At 35.7% G+C, this 11765-nt stretch overlaps 1 protein-coding gene across 1 annotated transcript; it reads right to left on the bottom strand.

The window, feature by feature from the left end:
* Positions 1-8605: 8605 nt before the first annotated feature.
* Positions 8606-9685, bottom strand: LOC141601403 (uncharacterized). The gene has a single exon (XM_074421681.1). It carries the CDS (start codon positions 9683-9685, stop codon positions 8606-8608), a length of 1080 nt encoding a protein of 359 aa, XP_074277782.1.
* Positions 9686-11765: the final 2080 nt, after the last annotated feature.

Here is an 11765-nt window from a genome sequence, read left to right on the forward strand (position 1 = left end):
CCAAGGAGGAGAGGATGGATACGATAGAGCACAATAAGATCCTCCATGAAAATATAAGAATTGCATTTTTACATATGTAATTTTTTTTTTTTAATTTATGTATTTATAAATATATATATATATATATATTAATTATGTTTATCTTACTTCTTCATCTTGCTTCTTCATTGTTTTAGTAACTAATTATGCGAACAATACTTAAACAAATAACATAATGGTCGATAAAAACACATATATGCAAAAGAAATAAATAGAAAAAGAAAATAATGACGATGAAAACAGTGACGGCGAGATTTACCTGATAAATACAGAACGTAATAGACGATGAAATCAACAGTGACGGCGAGAAGAAGCGACGATGAGAAAGTGAGAAAGAGAGAAAGAGAGTGTGTGTTTTGTGTTTGTTTGTCTCCTGTGTTTGTGTTTGTGTTTGTGTATTAAGGGTTGTGTTTTGTGGTTGCAGCAGACTTGTGTTTGTGTGGTTTATACAGTATGGAAGGTATTGACAACGGTTATTAAACAACAACCGTTGTGAAATATGTTTTAACAACGGTTGTAAAAAATACCCGTTGTCAAATATGTTTTAACAACGGGTTTCAAAAGTAACCGTTGTGATTACTTTTCACTAACTTTGCGCCAATTTTGCGCCAAATTATTAACAACGGTTTTGCATGTGTGACCCGTTGTTAAAACTAATAACAACGGTTTTTATAACCATACCCGTTGTAATTTATTTTAGTAAAATTCGCGCCATACATTCTACAACGTCTATTGTGATTTTCGTGAATAATCGTTGTTAAAGGGGCGTTGTAGTTGCCTAAATTTGTAGTAGTGAAACTCGTGTTACAATAACAAAAAAATGTGTTACAAACTGCAATAACATTGAATAATGTATTATTGCAGTATAGTAATAAATATGCATTACAATAACCACTCATATGTGTTATAATGACCGTACTTGTATGGATTTGCGGACAAAGATAGATGTGTTACAACAGTCGCAAATGTGTTACATTACCTGCCAATTTGTGTTATAAACAACAAACTATGTGTTATAATAACATCGAGGTCACTTCTCAGTTCTCACATCATATATATAGAAATACATAGAATAAATGGAACGATGAAAACTAGTAGGTATAAACAATTAAATACGCTTAATTGACAGAATATCATTCAAATATCATTCTACAACAATTATTAGAAAATCATTAAAAAGGAAATGCTTGAAAACAAAAGATAAATGCACCTGAATTGCTTTTCTTCAAGTTTATGGTCTTGTACTCGTCAAAGCACCAATTACTTTACATGATGTCATTCAAATATCATTCTACTACAAAAAAAAATATTTTATAACCTTCATATAGTAGTTCAAGCCTTTATGGTTAGTCAAACTACTTCAACTATTTGTGAATTTTAGATCCTAAACATCAACATTTCACAGTACTTCAGCATTTGATTTTTGAGGCAACTTAATTTCACTGTTGCATCATAAGATAAAAAGTAATTGAACAAATTGTCAAACCATCTTTTTAACACTGCTAAACAATTCACATTAGTTAAGAATGTTACACCAATATTGTAACAATGTTATACAGTAATAATCGTAAATTCGTAACAAAGTCGCAATGTTAATAATCGTAAATTCGTAACAAAGTCGCAATGTCATTGAAACATTTAACTATAACATAATTAAACTATTGCCATAACACAAGTATTTCTTGTTCAATTAAAAAAATATTTATACACTCCAACCCTTCTTCTAAGAACATGCATATGGAGATTCAATAAAAAGGCAATTAGCATAATGCAAATATCATAACATAAGCATAAAAATAGAGTAACAGAGTTTCCTCAAAATTATAACACAGTTAATCAATTATGGTAACAATATTTTTCCTCCAAACTGTCAAAAGAATGAACAAACAAAAATCAATTCAAAATGCAGTAAAGAGCACAACGTCATTCACTAATTCGTAGAAATGTTGCTACATGACGGGATAAGAGGCTCAATCTCAATCGGCAATTAATATCGACATAAGCTTATATGTGTTACAATAACATTAAATATGTGTTACAATAACAAACAATTACCGAGTATGGAGTATGTGTTACAATATCAGTAACTGCAATAACGTAATACAACATTGAAAAATATGTGTTACAATAATATCAATTATGTGTTATAATAACAATTAGAGGTGTTACAATACGAGTACGCAATAAACAAAGACAAATGTATTACAATAATCAAAAGTATGTGTTATAGTAATAACTAATACTCTGGAAATGTCTTATATGAACAAATAACATTATCAATTCATATTGTTATACTAACAATTAGTTACGATATAAAATTTTCAATTGAATCTTGAAATCAAAATTTTCATATTGTCATCAAAATGTTCGAAAATACGACACTCCGTCCTCGTATGTTTTCAATTGAATCTTGAAATCAAAAAATATTATGAAGTCAAAGCTTCATACTATATCTTATGGCTCAAACAATAAAACGAATAATACATGATCGATTCGATCGCATATTCTTATATGAAGAATATGCACTTAGATCGACATTCGTTTAATTCTTCAGATGTTGATTTGATTAAAACCAACGGAATCGGCAATTTTTTCTTCCAATTTTGAGATTTTTCTAGGGTTTTTTTATTTGGGGAATAAGAGAGAGAGAGAGAAAGAGAGAGAGAGAGGAGAAAAAGGATTACGCATCTGAGTTAGTACCTCAGATCTTGTAGTTTTTGAGCATATACACATTTTTGAGCATATTACCATTTATAAATATAGTTTTTGAGCAATATTATATTTTTTTAGTGTAATGCTTTAGTAAATGTGCTCAAAAACTTTATACTAAAGCAGAACTCAAAAACTTTAAAATAAAACTCAGAAAATAAACAATAAAAGGTACTACCTCAGATGTATAGTCTATGAACTGGAGAGAGGGAAAGAGAGAGAGAGAGAGAGAGAGAGAGAGAGAGAGAGAGAGAGAGAGAGAGAGAGAGAGATGGGCAAGATAAGGGAGAATTTGAAAAGAAGGAAAAAAAAAGATGTTCGGTCTTTATGTTTTAATTAAGTAGTATACGTGGCACAATCTTAGTGCTCCATCCTATAGATCCTACGGTCCTTATTTGGACTCAGGACTCATCTAAGGGGGTGGACTCACCGGATCCTCCCTGTATGTATATATATATATATATATATATATATATATATATATATATATATATATATAGAGGTGAGATCCGGTGAGAACGAACACTCGGTGAGAACGGTGAGAACGACCTTAATAACCAACCAACATTCCACGCGTGCACGTTCCTCACAACCAAATTTTATTTCTCACATTCATACTCTAAATCAAATACTCCGTACAACTCATCCCCATCCACCATCACCATACCAACCATCACCACGACCAACCACCACCACCAGACACAGACGAGCAGTCATGTCCCTGTCTGTTTATCTCAATTGTCGGAAACAGCCCGTATGTTGATATATGTCATCGGAAACAGCTCATACACGCGGAGGAGTCGGGGACTACTAGTGTTAGCACACAAATGGCCGGAAAAGGCGGCTACCTTCACGACGGAGGCCATCATGACCAACTCCGACACCATTGAACACCACTAATCTCCAACATTGCTGATTTGCGAACCCAGATCTCGATTTTCCTTCCTCTGATTTCGAGTTTCACTCAGTCTACTGCTGCCGCCGCCGATTTCGCAGACCACCGAGACGACGATAATGGATGGCTCGGACTGAGTTGGGGCGTCGAGCTGGAATTTATGTTGGTTCGTTTGTTATTGGGTGTTTTGGTAAAAAATTATTTAAAACGGGATCTTTTATGTTTTTACTGAAGTTTGGTTAATTGGTTTACAGCTGAAGTTTAGTAATTGAACTATGCTGTATCCATATTTGGTTAATTTGTTAATGGGTGTTTTGGTAGAAAATTGTATATGAAAGTGAATTTGTTGATTTCTGATGCTTTTTCCCTAATGCAAGTTGATACCAAAGGTGGGAATTTGAGGGTGATGCTTACTCGATACTTATCAAGTTGATACTTTCAAACTTCCAAGGTAGTTAGAGCTGGTTGGCTAAAGCAATTTTTTTTTACCTGTTGAAAGGTTCTGTTTTTGTGGCCTTTACTAGATGATCTCAGGCTTATTACCCGAATTCCAATCAATTATAAATGTGTCTTATGGTTACCAATTATGAAATTAATGTGAGAGGAAAAAAGAGGGAATAAACAAGGAAGATGAAGCTTAGCTTTGGTGATTGTATTCAAAATAACTACTGCAAAATTTTGGGTCGGTGCTAATTACCAAGGTTTTGTCGACATTGAGTGGAGTAAATATGCCGAATATAGTTAATTAGGCCCATAAAGTGATCTTCTCAACTTGTAATAAGATTCATTTCAAATAAGAATGGATGTGAATTTGTGATCTCAGTAATTTGGAATAATATCAGACACATTAATCACATCAAGTAGAAAGTGTATCTATAATATAAAAAAAATGTATCTATATGCTTAAAAAGTGTATATAAAATTTAGAAAAAAAAAAGTGTACATAGAATATAAAAAAGTGTATATGAAATTCGCCTAAAAAGTGTAACTAGAATAGAAAAAAGTGTATCTACATTCTTAAAAAGTGTATATAAAATTCGGTAAAAAGCGTATCTAGGGTAGAAAAAAGTGCATCTGAAATTTGGTAAAAAAAATATTTGACATATTTTTAGTATATAGTACGTTCTCACCGAATGATCGTTCTCACCGGATCCTAAATCTATATATATATATATATATATATATATATATATGGGGTGGGATCGCGTACGAACTAAAGTATGGTACAAACTGTACGAACTAAGCTATCATCCTTATATTGAAAACATCAATCGTCCTAATTAGATCTCCAACTCCTGGCATAACAAACCCAACCTGCTACCCCCTCTGTATTCCACCACCATCAGCGTCCACCACCAAGGGTCGGCCTCAGCTATGCCGGAGAACCCAGTTCGTCGGCGCATCTGACCCGACTCACCTCTCCGCGAACCTGACTAAGCTTAAAAACCGACGCACCACCCTCTCATTTTCATAATTAACATCTCTGGCCATTGACGACCACCGGGGAAACCAGAAGTCGACCACTAACGGAGGCTGAGTTGCTTCCTTCCACAAGCTTAACAAACGACGCTCTGAGGCTAACCGCGGGATTCATAAACTCTGCGATGAGATCGCCGAGTTAAAGAGAGAAAGCCGAGGTTGAAGTTAAATTCAAGGTCATGAAGGTCAAAATGGAGGAATTTATCACAAAATCTGAAAGATCCAGTCAATTGATTGATGCGGAAGCGGCAACGGCAGAAGATGTGATTGATGAAACATGGAAGGTATTGAAGGAGAAGTTGCCTCTGATTGGAGCTGTGTCAATTGACGTTATCACTTTGGCTGGAGGTTTTATGCACTATGTTAGACATACCATGAATTAATATAGGGTGTGTTGATGGTGGTGGTGGCCAGGTGGGTGGTTGTAGTTGATCTTTAGATCTTGGATACAAAAAATACCAGCCCGGATACACATGGTATTATTACTGATACACAAATCGATTTGTGTATATAGTAGTAATATCATGTGTATCCGATAGTAATACCATGTGTATTTGTTGTATCTGATACTTTTAAGACGACTTCTATGGTTTATTTCTAGCCCTGTGAATCAAGGTAAGACGTACTCTGGTGAAAGGATTACGAAGAAGATAAAATAAGGTACTTTGGTTACAGGTAGTGCCCTGACAGTTTGTCTATTTCTTCGTATGATTTTGTTACAAGTTTAGCAGGGTGCATTTGGGGAGTAGGTGTCTCTTCCCTCGCTCGCGATCTCCTTCACTGTGATGCCACTTTCCAGGTTTTATTCTTTTTTTTATCATTCCCCACAATTTCAGTCTCCTGTATAGAATTTTCAGTTGAGCAACAGAATTATTTTCATCATTTTTTCTCCCAGTTCCCTGATGAGCTCGGTAAAAATGTTGTATCCTCTAAGAAAGCTCAAGCTAACTGATAAGTGTGTATATCTAAAAATTGTCATCTTGATTGTAAACCATAAGTGTTTATGTCTGGAATACATTAAACCCATAATTGTGACACTTGAGCTTTTTCCTACTACACCATCATAATCACTAATGATAGCCGAAATCGAATCTTGAATACTTGGATCAAAACCTAGTACCTGTTTTAACATAATATATAATCCAAAGATCTTGAAGAATTGTCTATGTCCGTCGCCCCCTTGAACCCTTGGTCAGAAGACTTGAGTATTTTTAAAGCTAGAGCTGATTTGAAATGTTATCATTGGCTGTAACATTTTATGCCTCTGAATTTGGATTGAGAGGTAGTTTTTGAATTGTAAATTTTCCTTTCTTTCACATGTTTTTTTTTGTGGTTTTTGAGAAATGATAGAAAGGGAGAAAAGTGAGGATGAATAACAGTGGTGGTGGGCAGAATTTGTGCTATATATATTAGCCAAATACATTTTTATTTATTTATTTATTGAACATGGGTTAGGTACAACCGGATTCAAGGTGAGTCCGAATGAAAATGAATTGCATTGCACCTGGTAATGTTTAAAGTGGCAAGTTTGGATTATTGGAGAAGTAAGAAGTTTGCCTAAATTTAGTAGTGTCTCAGTTTGCAATAATTCAGCACCTCATCTTATTTTTCCTGATCTTTTCTTGGCTTGCTTAGACTCCTTAGAGTCTTCTTGACAACTTTGGCTAGTTCGCATCCTAATCTTATCATATTTGTGCACTATAATTATTGGACAACAACATGGCATTTGAAAAAATTGCCATAGAAGTCATTTATAATGTTTCATCATTATATTTTCGGTCAAATACAACATGGGTTTACCTTTGATAGGGCATAAGTCACACTTTGTAGTTTATAAAAGTTATGTAAGCTTATAAAACAACCACCTTTCGCTTTATCACGTCGCCTTAACACAGCTACCCTTTGGTGATTTACTTTGATTACTGACGTTTTAAGCTTCAGCTTATGTTGATACTGTTACAAGTCATTTAAATGGGTTTATACTGAGATTTTTTATTATTTATTTTATATTGATATTCTATGTTAATGGTCACATTTTCTAGATTCTCATATGACATGATTTATTGAATTTGTGTCTATGTAAGAAAAGCTCTGGAAGATATACGATCTTTATTGTTCAATGAGCTGCGTTCCTTTGATGGTGTCAGACACCATCGGCAGCGTATATGTGGGCCCACAGTGGCACTCACATTTAACTTTTTAGTATCTGTTATTATAATCTTGATGAATAAACTGGTTCGGGCATATCTTCTCCTTACACTCTTGATGTTTAATTTCAGGGATAAGATGATTGTCCCTTGTTTGCCAGAGATGTGTATCTGGTAGGGTAAATGAGTGTATCTAGCATGCCAGAGATGTGTATCTAGTATGGTAAATGAGTGTATCTAGCATGCTAGAGATGTGTATCTAGCAAAGTAAAGGAGTGTATCTAGAATGCTGTAAATGTGATAATTTCTATTTGATTATTAGTCTAAACAATGACAAGGTTATTTTTTCCGACTTGTTCTTAATGTCACAAGGGTAAAAGGCTATTAGCTCAATGGTAGAGCGATGTGTATTAATGCACAAAGGTGTGGGTTCAAGTCCCACATAGCCTAATATATTAGTTTGCGTAATTGAAATAATCTAGTGGTGTGATTTGATTGTATAGCCGAAACTGTAATCTTATAAGTATGTTACTCTAATCCTATAAATAAATTATGATAATAATACAATTAAAGTAACATGAGCAAACCATTAGAGTAACATGAGTTACTCGATGCAGTGGAGTAACACTCCACTTGTTGACATTCTAGTTTATGTTGTTAAAGACTACCAATCAGCTCAATGTTAAAGCAAGTTGTAAATAGTGCACATAGATTTGAGTTCGAATTCCGATCAAGCCTAATTACTTGAGTGAGTAGAAAATTGATAAAACGTGAACGAAAATATTACGATACTAAGTATTAAAACAAAAAAAACAGCCTATGTGGGGTTTGAACCCACATCTTCGTGCAATTGCATGATGCTTTACCGATTGAGCTAATAGGCTTATAGAGAGATGGATGATCACACTCGGTACATTGGATATAAAGAATATCTATATACCGTGAACATTATTTGTGAGAATCTAGGAACAAATGGATCATGGATGGGCTACAATAAGGATTCAAATGAGTTACATAATACGGAGTAACAATTATGGGTTACAGTACATTAACAAACAAATACTTTGAATGTGTTACAATGACTGTAAATATATGTTACACTAATAAATCGAATGTGTTACACTGTCTATGACGTGTCATTATTTCAGGGAATTGTTTTGTTTTGTACAATGGTATCACGAAGTAAAAGAATGTCAAGTCCTTGGTTAAAATACAGGCAGCAAAGGTAAACATGTCATTATTTCTTTTTTTTTTTGCAAGAAAAGCAAGCCATATATTCATCCATTAAAGGGAATAAAGAGGCAATCTTACAAAAACGATAACCAATATGAGATACTTAACTAGCTAGAGAACCTACTATCTCATCCTCTAGATGTGATTTAGATGCATACAATAATCTTATAATTACAAGGAATTGGATCTTCTTAATAATAGTTCCCGCACTATGCTCCAACCCTCGAAAAATCCTAGCATTTCTCTCCTCCCAAATGCTATACACCGCTGCACCTAGACAACCCAGAAACCATTTAGTTTTCCAGTGCCTACGGGTTCTTCTGTTAGCACTCCAATGCATCTCTTTGTTAAGACTGTTCGTACGCCCAGAGATCTTCATCCATGAGAGAATTTGCTGCCAAATTCCTTGAGAGAACGAGCACCTAAAAAATAAGTGTTTGTGGTTCTCATTTTCACCCTTACATAGGACACATCTATTAACCATTTGTATACCTCTGCAGTTAAGTTGATCAATAGTAGCGAGTTTCTTCTGCATTGCCAAGATGAGAAACACACTGTGCTTTGGTTGAAGTGCACGTTGCCAAACTGCCCCTGCCCAGCTAACAGGTCTCAGACTATTCCTAAACTTATCATACAACAGGTGGAGTTGTAATTTCCCTCTATGGACACAACTGCTCATGAACTGTTTAGCATTCAGAATATTCCCTGTGTGTAATAGCAGCTCATCCCTTACCTTCAAAATACTGCGCCAACTCTCAGAATGAGTAGTTTTGGAAAGTGCAGCCCAAATGCTCCCAGACTTGATATTATATTTCAGATGCCATTCTGTCCAGAGGCTATCTGATTCCTGATCCAGCTCCCAAATCCATTTACCCAATATACATTTGTTCCAGGCCAACACTTCCTTTATATTGAAGCCTCCCTCCTGATAGGGAACACAGCAAGACTTCCAACTTTTCATTATAAGTTTCCTACTACCTACCTCAGAATTCCATAAGAAGTTTCTGCAAAATTTAGTGATTAACTTGATTACTCCTTTAGGAATCAACAAAGTAGAGCACCAATACTGTTCCATGCCAAAAATTACAGAGTTCAACAAACTAATCTTCCCTGCATATGAGAGTTTGTAAGTAGACCAGTGTTGTAGAGCTTTTTGGACTCTATTAAGAAGATCAGCAAACATGCCCTTGTTCAATTTCCCATCATTTAAAGGCACTCCCAAGTATCGAAAAGGGAAATCTCCCTCCACAAACCCTGTTGCCTAAAGAATCCCGTCCTACCCCTTCACCGTCAAGGGTATAAGTAAGCCCACTCGGGATGAGATAAGTCCGGGCTGGAGGGCGAGGTGGGGTCTTTTCGGGGAAATGGGTAGTCTCAGGCAATCTCCTGGGCGCGGGAAGTTTCATGAACAAGTCCACATTTACCTTTCACGAATAGACGACCTTATCTTTCCTATCTGGAGCCAAAATATACTCTTCATGTAGGGGATGTCAAAGTAAGGCACTTTAGTACTCATCGGTCTATCAATCTCCCCCAAGTTATAGCTTTATAGGTTCTTGGCTAACCTAATCACCAAGGCACCACAATCAAAGGAGCATTTTTCGAACTTAGTCATCCTCTCAAAAGTCAATCTCACCATGGTCACAGGGCTAAAGTAAAATCGCCTCTCATAGAAGGGGTTGAAGTAAGAGCTCAAAAGTAGTACCTCGGTGGAGTTTAGCTTATTAGGGTCCTTCCTCCCATAGAGGATATGGGTCAAGGTGTGGAGAAAGATTTTTAGGACGGGGTGTTCAACATCATTGATTTTCATAGCACTCACATCGGTGTGTTGGTTTCCCATGTAAAGATCAATGTATTTTTTGGCTTTCATCTCCTTATCTATTTCGTCGATGGTAAAGTCGGTGCTCTTTCCCACACCTAAACGTTCTCCAAAGGTATCATTCGGTAGGTTGAAGGAAGTATTTTTAAGGTGGAAACTCACGGAGTGGTCTATCTTGTTGTAGACAAAAGAGCTCAAAAATTCTAGGGTGAGGTTACATGTTATCGCAAATCAATTTAATTCAGTAAAAAGCAATTACGACAAGACTTTAGTTGATAAAATTAAGACCCGGGTAAGTGAAATGCTTAATTTCGACACTTAAATGTCCTTAAGACGGAAAATTTTTCATTGTAAGGCAACCTCAAGCATCATAAGTTTGAGGTTTTGAGTAATTATGAGTAAGTAACACAAGTAGTAAGCATAAAAGTTAAAATCTGACATGGTTAGTGTCGGATTTTCAAGAATTTTGGTCACATTTTAAGACAAAATTGTCTTAGTTTACCTCATTGTTGGGCCCAGAATTACCCTGCCTGATCAGACAAGAATCATTCAATGTTCAAAGCCAAGCCTGAACGGAAGACATTCCATACAAAACATTAGACCACCTGAGCAGGCACCAACCAGGAGGGAAAGACAGGTCAGGCATTCATTAAAGCCAGGCCTGAGAAGATATCTCACCAAGCCACATGATAAAGCATAACCTGAAGGCGTCCGGCGACATCAAAAACTCTTCAAAGTAGTTCCTATTTGCACGGAAGACTCATTCAACAATATTCACAACGGTTTTGATACGGTCAACTTAGCAGAAATAGAGGCAGCCAATTGTTTAGTCAACAAACCACTCCCGTATAAATAGGGCAAGAGGCCTATCTACCAGGAAACCCTAAACCAACCTCCAAGGAACGTTGCAAGGCTACTATAAATAGCAAAGAAGAAGGAAAGAAGAGGATCACTTGCTTACTCACTCATTTACTCGTACTTTTACTCTCATATTTATAATCAAAACATTACTTAGCATTATTATTGAGCAACCACACCTAAATCCTTCGCCTGACATACACATTCCCTGTCAGGATACCTAAAATCATAGTAATAATCCGTCCTGGCTTGGTGCCCGTGGTTTTTTCCCTTATTCCCAGGATTTTTCCACGTATAAATTCTTATGTCTCGCTTTCTTATTTATTCTTTATTCACTCTGTCGTACTAGTCAGGCTACTTATTTTGAGTTAGATCTGTTGGAGTAAGTGTCCTCAACAATAGTGCGATCACATGATTAAACATCATAGTTAAATCTCATAATAAGAATACGTAAGGGATGATTCAATCAATTGATCAACATTATAGTTTGACATTACTGTCGTTTGACGGTGGTGATCAGTTGATCCCTTAAGGTCACACCTATAGGACGTTTTCCAAACTGAAAAGTTAATTAATCGTATATTGT

The sequence above is a fragment of the Silene latifolia genome, chromosome 9, assembly GCF_048544455.1.
Source record: "Silene latifolia isolate original U9 population chromosome 9, ASM4854445v1, whole genome shotgun sequence".
NCBI lineage: Eukaryota > Viridiplantae > Streptophyta > Magnoliopsida > Caryophyllales > Caryophyllaceae > Silene > Silene latifolia.